Source organism: Ostrea edulis, chromosome 5 (assembly GCF_947568905.1).
Source record: "Ostrea edulis chromosome 5, xbOstEdul1.1, whole genome shotgun sequence".
Lineage (NCBI taxonomy): Eukaryota > Metazoa > Mollusca > Bivalvia > Ostreida > Ostreidae > Ostrea > Ostrea edulis.
This window is the reverse complement of record NC_079168.1, coordinates 20407415-20426540: the sequence shown is the minus strand read 5'-3', so window position 1 is coordinate 20426540 and position 19126 is coordinate 20407415. Positions and strand designations below refer to the sequence as shown.

General features: G+C 34.5%; 1 protein-coding gene across 2 annotated transcripts in view; it reads right to left on the bottom strand.

Moving 5' to 3' along the window:
• Positions 1 to 3758: 3758 nt before the first annotated feature.
• LOC125651275 (macrophage mannose receptor 1-like) overlaps positions 3759 to 19126 on the bottom strand; it is a 52059-nt gene continuing 36691 nt past the window's right edge. The window contains exons 28-39 of one of the 2 annotated variants that reach the window (XM_056166949.1): positions 18911 to 18975; positions 18701 to 18807; positions 15891 to 16040; positions 13783 to 13893; positions 13513 to 13667; positions 13078 to 13183; positions 11720 to 11958; positions 10659 to 10827; positions 7914 to 8177; positions 6195 to 6365; positions 5320 to 5454; positions 3759 to 5039 (exon numbers count right to left, since the gene is read on the bottom strand). In XM_056166949.1, coding sequence (XP_056022924.1) covers positions 4861 to 5039; positions 5320 to 5454; positions 6195 to 6365; positions 7914 to 8177; positions 10659 to 10827; positions 11720 to 11958; positions 13078 to 13183; positions 13513 to 13667; positions 13783 to 13893; positions 15891 to 16040; positions 18701 to 18807; positions 18911 to 18975 — 1851 coding nt within the window. In that variant the 3' untranslated portion in view covers positions 3759 to 4860. Of the gene's footprint in view, positions 5040 to 5319; positions 5455 to 6194; positions 6366 to 7913; positions 8178 to 10658; positions 10828 to 11719; positions 11959 to 13077; positions 13184 to 13512; positions 13668 to 13782; positions 13894 to 15890; positions 16041 to 18700; positions 18808 to 18910; positions 18976 to 19126 lie in introns of those variants that run through there. The other variant, XM_056166950.1, reaches the window with a different exon arrangement.

Sequence of the window (19126 nt, the reverse complement as noted above, 5' to 3'; positions counted from 1 at the left end):
CGAGTACTTTTTATCGCGAAATAACTCATGGACGTCAAATCGCGAGAAAATGAATTCGCGAGTGTTCTGTTGATCAAGTGTTTTTGCACGTATTTTAGCAATACAAAAATAAAAGCGAGAAATATTTTTTCGCGAGTGATGTATCTCGCAAAATTACGCGATAATAAATTGCTCCCGTATATTTAGGAATTTACAGTAGTATATGATTTAGAAATATTTTCTTGTACGTGTGAATTCCTTGATAAATTACTGTAAAACACTGCCAAGTGCTTCTAGGCATGGACTTCCTGTAGACTAGTATCACAGGAAGAAGAGACGCATGATATAGTTTCTTTACTTTCCTGGATATTGTCAATCATTCTGTATAATCTATTTTAAACGTAGTAATGACTTCTTAAATTACTCATTGAATTCAATTTACTTTTAATTTGCATACCGGATCTATATGGATTTATACCATTTAATAAATAAGGTAACATATCGTCAGAAGATAGCAGAAACACATTGTAAAATATTTGCTTTCCCAATTTTATTGCCTTTGATATCTTTACAAATTGTACTGGGATCCATTTCTTCAGGGATGCGTTGCAGTCGTAAACAATCTACGTATGTAAAGTACGTCTATTTTAATGACAATGAATTCTGACAGAATTAGAATTTAAATACAAGAAATAAATTACACACTACATCAAATATTCCGGCGTGAAGCGCTACAGTTCATACCTTCATGTCTTTTCAGGAATTAAATTTTATTTCTTAATCGCGATCATCAAGGTAAATGAGAAAAATATTCTATATTGTTTAGGATAAATGGTGGTAATTTGTAAAAGAGGGAATTGTTAATGATAGATTATTTTTTTCACATATAGTGTGTAAATAATGATCGAAATTTCTTTAGCTCCATGAAAACTCAACTAACATAATATATCACACTTAGTTATAAAAGTAGGAAAACATTATGAATTAAATGTATTTAATGGATGAAATATACAACTCAAGTAATTTTGAACTGCAATATTCTAGGTTTGTAGTCAACGAAAATGTATGACCGTCATTCATCTTTTGTCGTTCACAAGAGAAACCGTCCTGGAATTATTTTCACAAGGGAATTGTTAAAACAACCAAACTGAGAACAGATGTTTGTCTACAGTTACTAGCTTGAAAATACGGATGTATATTTAATTGCTGTGATAAAATATAGAAATTCATTTCAAAATTAAGGATTATTTCCCTCCCGCATAGCTCTTATCCTTGAACGAATTTGGCTCCTTTTTTTGGCACTCTGTTTTCCCCTGAAATAACACTTACAAGTTTGTTGTTATTTCGGATTTCAAAAATTTCGGTTGAGCATCACTGACGAGACAGTATTTGTCGAAATGCGCATCTGGTGCATCAAATTGGTACCGTATAAGTTTCACATACTGCAGAAGATATGTTATGGTATATGATGGATTACTAGCTGCCTCGAATTCAGTTCTATTCTTACAGTTTACAGCATAAAAACACTAGGCACACAATTGTAGTATAAACTACCATGGGAACTTCCGAGAGCTTGAAGCACATGGAACATTCTGCAAGAGTCTTAAAACACTCTTGTTTAAGCGTGGATATGCCCTGTGAATGTAAATTTCAGTGCAATATCAAGGATTCCATGTGTAATCTCTTGCATTCTGAAATTTGATCCAGTATACGAATGTAATTACCTGTGTGCCAGTTGTATCTTATCTAGTCAAAGTCAACCACCTTATCATCTTATTACCATGTTTTATTTAAAGTCTTTCTATTGTTTTATCATTTCCTTTATAACTCTTGCAGGTCTTTTGTTGGTATATTATCATTGATTATTAGCACAAATATTGTACAGCGCATAGAAACTATATGTAATTTTGCGCTTTATAAATTAGTAAAATAATAATAATAATATTGTAATCTGCAGCACAATCTAACCTGTTTTTAAATCTATTGATCACTGTTCATTACCTTCGTCTTTGATTAGTATTTCTTAATGAATTCGTTTACAATGAATAGATAAACGATAGCGCTGTATATAGCCTATCAATCTCGGTAAAAAGATAAAATTTCTTTCAATTTTTGTCTCATGTGGTTTTATTATGTACAGGCGAAGAAGGGTTTATGGGCAATGCGAAATATTGAAAAAATAAGAATATCCACATTTTAATTTCGATAGATCTTTCTTTTGCAAAATACAATTCAGCATTTCGAAAAATTTATGGTCGTTATATGATCTAATTTGCAAATACAACTTGTCACTGCGTCAAATGCTACCTGCCGTATTTCTTAGCAATGGGCAGGTCGTTCTTTACATATTGATTTCAACTACAGATAACTCTGTTTACCTGATCAAGATATAGGACTCACGACGGGTGTGACTTGTCAACAGGGGATGCTTATTCCCCCACATCTGGTTTGTACAGGTGATTGTGTTTACCCTATTTTTAATTTTGTATTCTTTGTGGGATTATCTTCACTGTTTTCATCTTCCAGATGCTTGCCATGCTAAACCATCAAGTTTTGCTAAAGTGTATTTACAACGTCATATCCTAGATTGTCCAACTCCAAATTTATTCAGCACTCTGGGGTTGAATAAAATGGGTAGACGAAATTTGTATTCATCGACGTAAAAATAAATCAGTTTGATATTAACGACAAACTAACAACTCAACTTGATGACAGACGGAATAATTTCAGCTTCTCCATCTTCAACTTCCCATATTTATGTAGCAATATACCATCATCTACATGTGTTGTTTATATCTCTCAACTGATTCGAGACGCAAGAGCTTCTTCTGCGTATGGTCAGTTTTATAATCGAGGCAGTCAACTGACAAACAAGTTGATGGTGCATGAGTATCAACAATCTCGTTTAAAGTCAACATTTCGCACATTCTATGGATATTATGACGATCTAGTTTGCCAATACAACCTATTATTGAATCAAATTCTGTCTGACGTGTTTCATACCGATTGTTAAGCCGTTCTTGGCACACTGATTTTAAAGACGAATAACTCCGTTTTCCTAATCAAGAGACAGGGCTCACGGCGGGTGTGACCGGTTGACAGAGTATGTTTACTCCTCCTAAACACCTGATCCCACCTCTTGTGTGTCCAGGGGTCGGTGTTTGCCCACTCTCTTTTTTGAATAGCTTAAAGGAGTTATGAGATTGATTATTGTTCGTTATCTTCATCTTTCATGCTATTATTCAGAAAATAAAGTTGAATTACAAATAGGAAGAATAACGGTTCTTCAAAGTACCACATATTGCTTCTGGACAATTTAACAACTTCATATTTCATATCTAAAAACACACAAATTCATATTCATAGCAATAGTGCGTGTACTTGAACTCAAACATTTTAATGCAGATACATGTATTTAGTAAAAGCAATATTTTATGAAAAGTTCCATTCAATTTGTGGAATTTCCATAATAGACATTCCTGTCTTATATTTCTATCAATAGTTTTTGGAAAAAAATATTTTATCTAGATATAAACATTTTCAAAACATGCAAATTAACAAGCAATCATATTTACAATTCAATATTATCTCTAAATGTGCTTGAAATTCTTTTGTTCGAGAGATGGTTTGTGTCGATTTAAAACCAATAGCTATATTAAACATCATATAAACTATTAGTTATTCTCTTTTGACTATTGTCCAATTGGAATAGACTTTTACCATATCTGGATATGAATAGATATCGTTTATGTGAAATAACAAACAAGGTGAAGACAACAGAAATCAATATTTTGATTTTATTTAAGAAACATTTTCACGAACTACTATATAAAATATATGCACATGTACATCACCATAGAAGTAAATATGCTATGAAAATATTGATTAAAAACAATTTTTATGCCAAGGTATTTCTATCGAAGGACAATTGTGGATTATTTTCCATATATACCATCTATTTCTTTTATTACTACAGTAACCTGATCCAAAGAATCGGATCACATCGAGTTAACAGGCGCGCATCATGAGATCGAACGAGACGCTTCGCGTTTCGTTTGATCTGATAATCCACACCTTTCAACGACACATGATCTAACTCTTCGGATAAAGTTACTTTAGTAATGATAAATTTATTATATACCCCTTTTGTATTCTTAAATCCACATTTATAAGATAATAAATGTAATTCAAATTATCAAAAACACAGACATACCGTGACATAGGCAGTTATGTTTGTGACTCGTTCGAATTTTTCCACAGAAAACATTGCGTTGATGCTTTGTGACGTCATCAGTTTCAGTGGATAACGATACGGAATCAAAACCCACAGTGTGGTGATCCGGAAAATCGGTTCACACTCTGTGAAATCAATAGTTACAAAAACCGAAACATTGAGGTGTATTTAATAAAATAACCCACAGGTTATCAAATCAGAGATAAATAAGATTAATTGGTTGCATGTGGTCTGGTTTACACGACCTGAGTAACTTTAAGTGTGGGGTAGCAACCATTGTATTATTCATCAGTAACACGGAATGAAAAGACAACCATCAGTAGCATTCTTTGAATATTTTAACTCAATGACTAAAACTAAACATTGGACGACAATTAGAACTTTTGTTCAGTATCAGCCTCAGTCTGGATATAGTTGACTACAGTCACTATTTAAATTCCCATGCATTATTTAATTTCCCACGGGATATTTGTGCAGAAAACATTTACAATGCAAAATAAACGCATATAGATACAAGAACTGCATATTCATATATATGCTTTTTGCTGCTGTTCATTTCATATTTCAAAAGAAAAAGATACAGATGCAAAATTTTACTCTGAACAGAGTCTCAAACTGTCTTAGTTCATCAATGTAAACGTTTGAAATTATCCATTCGATTCTTCATTTTCTTTTTGAAACATAGCATTAGCAAATCCAAGGGATGGCCGAAAAAGAGGCTGACGTCGTCTTCTATAGAGGAGAAGTCCAATAATTAACACGATCAGGATTAACACCAACACACCCACAGTGACACCCACTGTTAACCCCACATGCGTCGACGATCCTAGAAAAAGAATAAAATGCAATTGATGTTCTAGTTACATTGGGGTCAGATCAGTTCAGTAGACATTCACATTGTATATAGGCACGACAAATTCTCGACGAGTTTTCAATGTTTTCACATTGCATACATAGACAAATGTCGATACTTTTTCTAGATCTAAACCATGTGCACAATCAAAAAAGTCTACGTGCTTTCGATCATAATGTAAAATATTTTTTAAAAAGTATTTTCCACTCGAGTACAATTTGGAAAAATGTACAAGAATGCTATCTAATCTAACCTGATTTCTTCAATGGTTCCCTTTTCCCAGCTGTTCCGCTAACATTCTTCAGAATATTGTGAGGATGAGGTACGGATTTAGTTTTAATTTCTATTGTCGGATGAGTTGAAACGCCCTTTGGTTCAACGGTAGATCCTACCAAAGTGATAAGAGAACAACTTTTCAATTAAGAATTACTTGACGATGGTGTTTGGATTGAGAGAGTGAATTAGGTAAAGTCCAAAATATATATTGATCAACATCTTTTAAGAGTGAAAAATTCTCAAAGGGGCGTAAAATATAACTTAAACAAATGCCTTATAATAATACGGATATAAGAATTTCTGTTATTTCGAATTAAGTGAAACACATCCAAATACGGAAAGCGTAATCCCCTTAAGAACTCATAATACATGAAATTAAGTTGTTTTTCCATATATACTTTTTCATATCTTATAAAAAGTGATATATTTAAGAAATCACATTGATTTAACCTAACACAAACACAACTTCTATTGCTCAGTGATGCGATATGTGAGCGACAGTCGTATGTTGTTTATCGATTTTTTAAATGGAAGACCATTTTAAACTTCAAAACATGTGACTTGGAGTATCTATTTGATGCTGAATAATGCTTCATGCGATCTCTATGATGTCTAGTAACTGTTCAATCACGTTTTTTAAAATTCAATTTAGATAAATGCTATACGGGAGCAATCTTTGGTTAGAAAGTCATATAAAATGTACAATATATTGATTTCGTAATTTAATAAGAATTCAAGAAAATGAAACTTTCTAGCGTCTAACTATTTGTATTCAGTGATAGTGATGTTACTTTATACAGATATTACTTGTTCTATTTTACCATAGATTCAAAGATGTAAATATTTTCTTACCATTGTGTTTACAAATGAAAGATCTTTTTGATGTACAGGAACAATCATTCCAAAATCCATTATGATACATTTCTACACATTCCAGTTGGTTTTCTAGAATCCCTGTACTAGGCTCATTGATAGCCCAGTTGGTGAAGTTTACTATTTTTCCATTTGACCAATACCAGTACACTACATTGAAAATAAACTCTTTATATATATGTTCACTACAATATAACTGTACACATTATCTATATATACACTACAACATAACTGAATTTCGCAAATTCTATGGTCGTTATAACGATCTAGTTCGTCAATACAACCTCGCATGGGGTCAAATGCTGTCTGACGTGTTTCATACCGATTGTTAAGCCGTTCTTGGCACACTGATTTTGACTGCGGATAACTCCGTTTACCTGATCAGGATATAGGGCTCACGGCGGGTGTGACCGGTCAACAGGGGATGCTTACTCCTCCTAGGCACCTGATCCCACCTCTGGTGTGTCCAGGAGTCCGTGTTTGCCCAACTATCTATTTTGTATTGCTTGTAGGAGTTATGAGATTGATCACTGTTCGTTATCTTCACCTTGCATATACACAACAGCATAACTATTCACATTATCTATATGTACACTACAGCATAACTGTACACATTATCTATATATACAATACAGTATAACTGTACACATTATCTATATGTACACTACAACATAACTGTACACATTATCTATATATACACTACAGCATAACTGTACACATTAGCTATATGTACACTATAACATAACTGTACACATCTATATATTCACTACAGCATAACTGTACATATTATCTATATGTACACTACAGCATAACTGTACACATTATCTATATGTACGCAACAGCATACCTGTACACATTATTTAAAAAAAAACCAGATTGTAATATGTAATACAATAAAATTGTAAGGTGTTAGTAGGTATTGCAGTGAAATAAAGCTATCCCAACAAGAAATAGTTAACTAAAGCATTAGAATTGTTATTATAGTTAAGTAATGTATCAAAAATGACCAAATGGTAAATCAAAGTGTTATCGTAAATGCAATGTAGGGAATCAATACTTACTCTACAAAGAAATAAAATTAAATAAAAAATGATATTGAGAATATTTTTACTCAAATAGACGGATTGCTTATATGAGTTATGGGATTGATCACTGTTCGTTATCTTCGCCTTTCACCAAGAAATCAATTTTTGCAACAGGACATTCATGTATGTTTTTACTGTTGTAATGAAACTAAAGTAAGTATATTTAACTATACCAGTTTTGTTTGGGGGTAAAAACTCAATTCTAACCAGATAAAAAATGGGATTTCTTATCAGCACCATTGATTTTAGTGTGTGACAATGGTTTGTCTTCAAGTATCATGTAATGTATATGTATGATATCTTAGACAAATAATATGCACAATACTACAATTCTAATGGTTGTTATACCTTTAGGTCACTAAATAAAACAAGAGGCCCATGGGCCACATCGCTCACGGACAGACGGACGGACGGACGCCGGAATACGGGTGATCAGAAAAGCTCACTTGAGCTTTCAGCTCAGGTGAGCTAAAAAGTTAGGACAAAACGTTTCCGTCCTTATACAATTTATTGATGTTTTGTTCTTCATGAAATGCAAGTAAACAATACGATAAAAATATTCAAAACATTATTACTAGATGCAAAAGATGCTCTCAGATAAAATGAAACTCACCACTTTTAAACAAATCTGACTCCTTTCTTGAGTTTGTCATTCCAATCCACACTTGCTCCTCTTCCCTCCTAACTATGTATTCCCGAATAACCTCCAATTCAGTTACTGAATGAATACTAACCAATTCCATTCCAAACTTTCGGCATTTCAAGAGAGCATCCTTCCACGTGCTACTATCTTTTTGTTCCATGTAATAGCATGCACCATCAAACACTAACCCGTGAGGCATACATGACGATGGAGGGCGCACACTGACAACTTTATCTGTACATAAAACATTCTTGTTATGAAGGAAATTTTATTAGTATTCATTTATCTATTCGTCCCGTGGGGATCCGGGTTTAGAAAAGATCCTCAGTACCCCTTACTTGTCGTAGAAGGCGACTAAATGGAGCGGTCCTTCGGACAAGAACGCAAAAACTGAGGTCCCGTGTCACAGCAGGTGTGGCACGATAAAGATCCCTCTCTGCTTAAAGGCCGTAAGTGCAGAGAATAGGCCTAAATTTTGCAGGCCTTCACCGTCAGTGTTGACGTCACCATATGAGTGAAAGTTTCTCGAGTGGGATGTTAAACAATATATAATCAATAAATCATTTATCCATTCTATTATTAGAATTCGAAAAAAAACCCTTTTATTTACCTGTAAACAATTCCATAAAAAAATCGATGTCAAAGTCTTCAAAATCTTTAACAATATTACTGACACCATGTGGTGAGTCATGCAAGATTTTACAAACACTTCTAATGGTACGTAGTAAAATTATTATACAACATTGTCTTTGTTTGTAATGCTCATTATCACAACTGTATCTTAAACGAACTTGGCATTAATTCCACTTTTGGTAATCGTAGTTATACCCCAACTGCCCTTTCAAAACAGGAAATTCTTTAAAACCATGCTTCAGTTTTAGACACATTTAATATCCTAGTCAATGGGTCGAATGAATATGAGTTACCGTGCCTATACTTGACTCAAAACTCCATAAAACCCTTACAAACAAAGATACATTGCTAGATCCAGTAAGTGTACTACCAAGCCCCTATCTTTGCTCCTCACGAAAATATTAACAGATGTGAAGGAGAAACCTCAAACGTGCTGTGTGACTATATATGCCAGAAGTGGTGTAAATCAAATGTGGATTCTAAAAAATTCTAAACAACTTTTAGTAAACTTGAAATCGTAAAACTTTTCTCAAATCAACAATATCAAAACGTATGACTTTTCAATACTTTACATGACCATTCCTCACGATAAATTAAAGACTAGACGTTTTGACATCGTAGACAGTTGCTTCTTCAACAAAAATGGAAAACGCAAATATTCCTCTCTAGTGATCAGTCATTCAAAAATTTACTTTGTTAAACACCACTCTGATTCCAAGCACAAGTACTCTGAAGTTGAAATAAAAAATATGCTGGAGTTCCTCATTGACAATATCTTTGTGGTCTTTGGAGATCATATCTTCCAACAATATGTTGGAATTCGCATGGGCACGAATAGTGTTCCTTTGTAAGCTGACTTCTTTCTATATTCACATGAAGCAGAATTTATTCAAAAACTTCTACGTTAGAAGAACAATTCGACATTTAGATATATCGACGACGTTTCATTTATTAACAATAATAATTTTCATTCATATGTCGATTCGATATATCCCACTGAACTAAAAAAAAGACAGAACAGAGTCGCCCACTTCTGCTTTATACTTAGATATTTTATTGAAAATCTATATTAACGTCAAACTGACAACTCAACTTTATGACAAACGGGATGATTTCATTTTCCCCATCGTCAGCTTCTCATATTTATCTAGTATTCCATCATTACCTGCATATGGTGTTTATATATCTCAACTGATTCGATATACAAGAACTTGCTTTGCGTATAGTCAGTTTTTTAATCGAGGCAGGCTACTAACGAACAAGTTGATGGTGCAGGGATTTCAACGTTCTCGTTTAAACTCAGCATTTTGCAATTTCTATGATCGTTATGACGATGTAGTATCATTGGGTCAAATATTGTTAGGACGTTCTTGGGACACTGATTTTGACTACGAATAACTTCGTTTACCTCATCAAGATATATGGCTCATGGCGGGTGTAACCGGTTGGTAGGGGATGCGTACTCCTCCTAGGCACCTGATCCCATCTTTGCTGTGTCCGGTGTTTGCCCTACTGTCTATTTTGTATTGGTTATAGGAGTTGTGAGATTGATTATTGTTCGTTATCTTCAACTTTCATATAGCCGATTGAAGTGAAATTGTTTATCACTAATAGCAGAAGGGTGATGATATTTCAAAGAGTATCAGTTGACAAACGTAAGAGGTCAAAGCAAGTGGGATTGATAATGTTTAGGACAAAATATGAAGAACTGTCACAGTTTCGTCGAACGCCGTCTACTATTGCCTTCATACCAATGGATGACGAACTAACCAGAAGATGTGGATAGGATCTATGTATTTGTGTGTATTTGTAATCATATGTACCTGAGCCATGTACGAATTTAAGGAAATATTAAAGCACATTTTATTTACAAATATTAATGAATGGACAAAAACCTTAGATGAAAAGTGAAGATAACGAACAGTGATCAATCTCATAACTCCAATAAGCAATGCAAAATAGAGAGTTGGGCAAACATGGGCCCCTTGATATACCAGGGGTTGGATCAGGTGCCTAGAAAGGGTAAGCATTCCTAAATATGTAAGAATGTATCCTTAAAGATCTAATAGACAAACAACCCACCTAGATTTATTTGACATAGGTAAGAATAATTTCCCGTGCATGGCACATCCATCCAGTTGCCATGATCAGATACGACACACTCCTCACCAGGTGCCTGTGACGGTTCAAACTCTTTCCAGTGACTAAATTGATAGGGTATCCCATCGTCCCATCTGTACATGACTGTAGTCTGTGGAAAAAGTATCTAAGATCAAGGCAATTATTCATATCCTTTTGAATTTTGTTCAAATTCTACAGGAATCGTATTTTCTGTCCTCAAATAATACCCATACCCCTGCCTTTGAACACAAACAAACACTATTTGTGGCGAAGTTTAGAAGGTTAGATATCCCTTGAAATATATCAAGTGAATTTATAATGTTAGGTCGTAAAGTCACAGTAAAATAAAACCTCATAATGACTGCCAAACTATCAAGAATGGAATATGAAATTGTCTAGTCTTGAATCTTGCTGACAACAGGCGTATTTTATAGCTGCGTGAGAAACCTGACGATTTCAATATGTAAACACTCTGTTTTTCCTAACCGTTGATGTGTCCAGGGGTCCGTGTTTGCCCAACTATCTATTTTGTATTGCGTATAGGAGTTATGAGATTGATCACTGTTCCTTATCTTCACCGGAGAAGGGCTGCAAAATTTAGGCCTATACTCGGCGCTTATGGCCTTTGAGGAGGGAGGGATCTTAATCGTGAAATACCAGCTGTGACACAGGACCTCAGTTTTTGTGGTCTCGTCCGAAGGAACGCCTCATTTAGTCGCCTTCTACGACAAGCAAGGGTTACTGAGGACCTATTCTAACCCAGATCCCCACGAGATTGATTGAAATGAAAGAAACCGGTGGATGAAATAATCATTGCTAGTTTACTTGCTATTGCAGTTTTCCTTTTAGCTCTTATAAGTTTATTGTTATTTCGAATTTCCAAAATTTCGGCTTGAGCATCACCGAAGAGTCATTATTTGTCGAAATGCGCATCTAGTGCATCAAAAGTGGTACCGTATACGTTTTACATGTATGTACCCTCAGTAATAAACCGAGGAAAAGAAAATAATTTTCGTACTAACGTTTGTTCTGCGGAGTCCTATCCAGTACGTCGTAAGGTTATATTTTGCAGCGATCCCTCTTGAAATGCCATACTCATACACACTGGTGATTGACGCCAGATTTCCTTTATTTTGTTCACATGTACTTTGTGCTGTGTCATGGTCTGTGGGACTTTCTCCAAACTTAAAACATCTTCTTTTGTATTCTTCATAACCAGCTGGACAAACTAAGGATATTTCTTTGTTTGCTATTGATGGATCTATACGAATGAAATTACCCATTTATAAATTAAAAAACCTTACAAAATAAATTCATTCCCTCATCTACATGAAGGTATATCCGCCGGCAATTGTTTCTTTATTCTCAGCAAGATGGTATATCACACGGTAGTATTTCAGCAAGTGCAATTAAAATCAGAAGACAAAGTGGCTTTTGAGAAAAAAAATCCCCAGTGGCATTGAACGTTTAATATTCAAAGTTGTTAAGAGGTAAGAACCAAGACCTTGGTCAAATAAAGAATTACATTTGCAATCTAGCACGCAATTACAACTAGTTTACAAAAAACATCCTTTAAAATCCTTCTTAAAAATCAATATAAACCCACATTTTATGTGAGGTTCGATTCCTGGAAGTTCGATAGAAAATGAAATTAAAATATAACTTTTCGGAATTTCGTTTTAAATGACCTTAGGTTTTCGTCTGTAATCTTGAATGCCAAGAGAAGCCAAATGAACACATACTAGGTATCATTCTAGAAGTCTGATGAAATCTGATTAACATATGTAGCTTTTAGAAATATGATTCTCTGAATTTCAACACCAGGGACCTTTTACATTTGACCTTAAAAATCAAAAAGCGACCAAGATCTGCATGTACATGTACATTAACATTCGTAATATTGAATAAAAATTGGGAAAGACATGTAGAATATATGTGTAGTTTGTCCTTCCGGTGTTACGATATTTCCTGTTCTGTGATGTTAGCATTTCATTTGTAGACTTAAATACCTTTGGAATGCGAGTTCTGTTTACAAGATATCATGTCTCAAAGTATGATAAGATTAGGAGGGAATGCATGTCTTACCTAAGAATTTTGGAATTTCCCGTCCTATATTCCCGGACGTTCATTGCGATAATAAAAACTACTAGAAACCTAGAATTTTATGTAAGATGCTGTTATCCATGCGTGTTTGATGGGAAATAAGTCGAAGACATGTAGTTTAAGCCTTAAAACTAGTCCGAGTAAGCGAACACACGGACAAACGTACGGTTGAACACATGTTTCTATATTTCACCGAAGTTGCAAGGGATAATAACTTGAACTCAATTTGATAGAATTTCACTATCCTTCAATTTTTTATGTTAGAAAAAGTTCTTACCTTTAGTTTTTTCACATATGAAAGGTTTCTGGACGTCACAATCAAAAGAACGCCACCTGCCAATTCCACAGTTATCGTTTTTGTGATTCATCGTGGCGCAACGAGTCTGATTAATCAAGAAAGAATGATTTATATTACACGTTGTTTCTTTTTATGGGGCGCTAAATTTCCGCATGCACAAATAATTTTATCACTCGTAGTTATTTCAAAGATTTGAAGATATTGTTAATAGAATTACATATTTTCCATGCTCTTATCAAAAAGTTAATGACATACGACTACGTTTAAATAAATATTGGCACACTATGACAATATACTCAAAGCAACCATCAATACCTTGACCTTCAATTAAAATGAAATGCGTTTTTATTTAATTTTAGACTGTAACATAATTTAATCATAGATATTCTAGACAGACAACCAGATGCATTTTACCGGCTTAAATACGGAAGTAAAGAGAGGTTGGTCCTTCGCCCAGTTCGAGTATTTAATCGGTTCTCCATCATTGTACATAAATTGTTGCCTTCTATTTGTGCGTAGACCAGTCCATACATCATCGCTAGCCGCATCCATCAAACTAACAATGAAATCTTCAACCAAAAAAAAAGAAAAGAAGACGAAAATGATATTACCACATCAGTTTTTCAAGCTAAGGCTAGCAAACTAAGGACTCTTTCATGTTTTCACTTTCAAACATAATTTTACCTTGTTCGAGTTGATTTCCGATAGTTAACAAGGAACCTCCTAGTGAGTGACAGGTCCGGTTAGCCACTGTCCAGGCAACAGCTTTTGTGATGTAGAGATAACATTTATTGTCTGCAAAATACATTTTAATATGATAAAGTGGAAACATGTTGAAATGCTCTCCTAGCACCACGATTTGTGATGGAGAATTTTAATTTATACCAAGCGAAAAGCTATCGAGCAGATTATCGGATTCATAATCATGATTCAGTTTGTGAACACTTAAAAATGTTTCACAGCGGATGTGACCAGTAGACGGAGGATGCTTGCTCCTCCTGTGAGCCTGATCCCACCTATATACGAGGGCTGTTCGATATGTAATGTGTATTGTACAATACCTCAAAAGTATTCGACTCAAATAGAGAAATGAACATTACATCCCTTCAAAGTATTCTCCACGGTTCGAAATACATAATTTCAACCTCTGAATCCATTTCTGAAATGCGTCACGGCACGCTGATTTAGGTAGATCTCTGAGGCACTGACTGATGGCTGAGTCAAGGTCTTATAGGGACTTGTAACGACGACCAGATAAGAACTTTTTAAGATTTGGTAATAGGAAAAAGTCGCATGGGGCTAGATCTGGAGAGTATGGTGGGTGTGGCAAGACAGTAACTTTCTCCGACTTCAAAAATTGCTCCACAAGTTTAGATGTAGTAAACGAACATGCCTAAATCCTGACACAGAGCGTCGTTTATGATGTTTCTTGAGCTTTTTTAGTATATCATAACGGTAATACCGACCTGTAACACTTTTGCCCTTCAGCACCGGAATCTGTACGGCTATACCATCGCATGAGAAGAATATGTAATAAATAACCTTCTTTGTGATTATGGTTCTTTTGACAACTACAGGCCTTCTTCCGTGTTTAGTTAGCCATATTTTGTTTCCAATTTTTCTTACTGGTTCGAAATAGTGAACACATGCTTCGTCACCAGTAACAATGTTTGCAAATTGTCTTTGATTGAATTTGGGAAACATTTTGAGCAACTGCTTAGCGGTTCATACTTGTACCCGTTTTTGATCATCTGTCAATACCGGTATATGCGATATCCATCTGGCAGAAATATTTGGTACTTTCAAAATATGCTTCAAAATGAAATGCACCCGCGATAGCAAAATGCCAACAACTTTGGCAATATCACGAATCGTGTATCTGCCATCACTTTCAATTATTTCCCTGATTTTGAGATATTTGCCCTGCCTGTTACAGTCACAGGTCGGTCAGATTTTGCTGCATCTTTGACGGACTATGTGCCAGTCAGAATTTTCTTTCTCCACCTACGAACTGTCTCATAAGATACTTTATCAGACCCATAAATTTCAGTACAAATGTGCATTACCGCATGACCGAGTTTTGTGCGAACTTTTATATAAGCTCTAATTTCTTCAATATTCTCAACCCATTTTCCAACCAATTTTACAACAGATAAATTAAAGTATTTTGGTCTATGATTGTTTGTTACCCACCTTTTTGAGGACAGGCAGCTATTTGTGGTGACAGTTTACATGTTTTGATGTACATTATTAATAGTTTGCATCTTCTGGGTATAGGATGCCAGCTTGTATACTATGATGTCAAATTGATATGTCAAATTATATATATATATATATATATATATATATATATATATATATATATATATATCTCAAGTATTTGCTATATACAGCTGAGTATTTATATTGCGTCATTTACATAATAAATGACAAGTTTAAATTCAGATGGTGTTGGGTTTTGCCTGATTCAAACAAAAACAAACCAAAATCTCCTTGGCAATGTTTCTAATGTCGGAACATAAAGTCTATTGTTTTAGTTTTACTCATATTGAATACAGTGGTGGCGATCGTAGTACTGGCGAAACGTCTATAAATGGAGGACGAATAACAGCGACATAGATATTTCTGACATTGAAATAAACATTTCCTGAAATTGAAACTTGGCGTTCGATTTAATTTCATTGTTTTCTCCAAGACACGAAAATTACTAAATTTAAATCAAAACAAAATTCGTCTACAGTAAACTATAGTGATATCGGGAAAACATTTACGCACTTAAAATCAAAACTTACTGAAAGATGATGCAGTATAGTTTGATGGACAACCACCATCAATTATTGTGAACGAATCGTTCATTAGAGGGTTCTTTAAATGTCTTGCTATATTTCGTTTCTTGCAAAAGAATCCTTTTTCCTCAGAGCAGTGATATAAATCCCAAAACCCTGTCGAAAGAAGAAATGTATACTTTATTTATGTACTTTTGTTTCAACAAAAATTGTTTCCAACATTTAGCTTTTAAGTGAAAGAGAAAGTTGTATAATGTAATATCTCTATATGAAAATATGTGGCTGTTAATAAAAAGTAAAGTACGACTGAATCATATCTGATGTATTCAAGAAATTTCTGATCAACGATTGTCTGTCACTTGCCTCTTGCAACTTGCTTCTATGAAAATAATCACAAAAATGTATTTAGTGTGAAAAGAATGTTTCAAATGATAGCATGCATGTGATTCTCATAATCAGCGGCTTCAAAGATTTATCTCACAGAGAACTTCAACTGGAAAATACAATGGATTTTCATACATTTTGAAGAATATGTTGAATTTGAAAATTAAAGTATTGGAATACAGTTTCTTGCGCTTTAGGATACATTCATGCTGCTAGCTGTTGGACGATGATCTTATGATAAATGGAAAGCGGCAATTCAGATGATTTCAACTCTTCTTTTCAAATTGAGTTGCCTCTTTATTTTTGTGAATCCATTTGTAGTTCAGCTCATTGCACAAGTACAATGTGTTCTATTTTCCTCCCTAATTAGCATGTAAAACTTATACGGTACAAATTTTTATGCACCAGATGCGCATTTCGACAAATAATGTCTCTTCAGTGATGCTCAACCGAAATGTTTGAAATCCGAAATAACAATGAATTGTAAGAGCTATTTTAGGAAAACACAAAGTGCCAAACACTGAAGTCAAATTCATCTAAGGATAAGAGCTACATGTATGCGTGAGGGAGATAATCCTTAATTTTGAAATGAATTTCTAAATTTTATCACAGTTATTAAATATACATCCGTATTTTCAAGCTAGTAACGAAGTACTTAGCTACTGGGCTGTAGAGACCCTCGGGGACTAACAGTCCACCAGCAGAGACCTCGAACCAGGGGTCATAATGTAAAACTTATACGGTACAAATTTTTATGCACCAGATGCGCATTTCAACAAATAATGTCTCTTCAGTGATGCTCAACCGAAATGTTTGAAATCCGAAATAACAATGAATTGTAAGAGCTATTTTAGGAAAACACAAAGTGCCAAACACTGAAGTCAAATTCATCTAAGGATAAGAGCTATGCATGAGGGAGATAATCCTTAATTTTGAAATGAATTTCTAAATTTTATCACAGTTATTAAATATATATCCGTATTTTCAAGCTAGTAACGAAGTACTTAGCTATTGGGCTGTAGAGACCCTCGGGGTCCACCATCAGAGGCCTCGACCCAGGGGTCATGATGTAAAACTTATACGGTACCAATTTTGATGCACCAGATGCGCATTTCGACAAATAATGTCTCTTCAGTGATGCTCAATCGAAATGTTTGAAATCCGAAATAACAATCAAATACAATATGTACATGTATAAAATAAACCAAAAACATTATGCATATGATATGTGTTGTAAATACTTTTATAGCTTCAGTACTGGTTTAGTGTTAGCGTTCTGTACTTCTTATACGAGTTATCTTTAGCCATTTTGTGTAAAACATTTTCGTTAAACCTGTGCCGTTGGTTATTTTAGTGTTGCATACATATTCTTTTTGTATTTGATATTTATGTCGTTGATCATATATATATATATATATATATATATATATATATATATATATATATAAAAGACTCTAAAGTATGATGGTCTGCGCCAAAGTGCGATGGTTTGTTAACGTTACGGACGCCAGAGTGCGATGGCCATGTCAAAGTTCGATGGTGTGGGGTTCAGTAACGATTGTGACGTCACGTCATTGTAACGTCATTCTTAACGTCTTTCAAAATAAAACCCAAGAAATGCAACGTTAGTTTGCCCCAACGATGGTTCTTTCTGCTGCGGTGTTTGCACCAATGTCTTCGGGATGTATTGGAGGAAAGCACGGGTGATTAAGATAGTCATGAATGACAGCAGAGTAAAGGTTTACACTGTTGAGGATTGTGAGAACGGCAAAGTACATTTGTGGTCGAACTATCTACTTCGCCCAAACATTCCTTAATTAATGCTCATTTATTACTTGTGATGTGCACATTACTGGGGGTATGCTATAATGCAAAACATTCTATACGATATTGCGTTGGAAATTTTTTTGTTTAAGTACACGACAACTAAATGATAATGAAATAAGTTCTTATTCTTATTTTTGTGCACGGATTATGCACTGATATTTTGGTGAAACAACACACGGTTGGTTCAGTCTGTACCAAAACACTGTATCGTTTACAAACCAACGGACTTTGTCGTCTCACACCATCGCACTTTGGTGTGTCACACTATCGGGGTTTGGCGCAGACCATCGCACTTTGTAGTCCCATCGCACTTTGGAGTCCTACACACACACACACACACACACACACACACACACACACACACACACACACATATATATATATATATATATATATATATATATTGAATTTTGTCAAATTACCCTACCCCATTCTTAAATAATTTATTTACACATGGAAAAAACAATAAACTTTAAGAAAACGCTACCTTAAGGTAACACTTGCTACAGTATACATGTACTCATGAATGGCAAAATAAGATCTTTATAAGGGGGTGGTAGTTTGAAAAAGCATGATAAAACACCTGATAAGCTGGTGTTTATTACCTCTATTTCCAACCACAGCAACACAGTCTTTATTAAATGGACTATCGATTAGGTCGAAGGTCTTCCATGACACAAAATCAACAGGAGATTTATCAGCCCATTCATATCTAAACAAACATGAAGTTAAAGTATTTTTTTTTTTTCAATTTTATAATATTTATCTCAGTGTTCAATGAAGGTGAAACAGTAAATCTAAATGATTTGAAATACCTTTCTATTCCACGATATGTAACTCTTTTCATACCAATCCAGTAATCTCTGTCTGTGCCGTTATTCTGTTAAAATATTGAGTATAAAATATTAATCTGATTAAAATCATATCTTTTGATCCATTTACGTAGATCGCTACACTAGGCTCTGACGTAACCCAAATAGATGGTCACGTCTGCATGACTTTTCGTTGATCCATTCAAATTCACGCTGTCA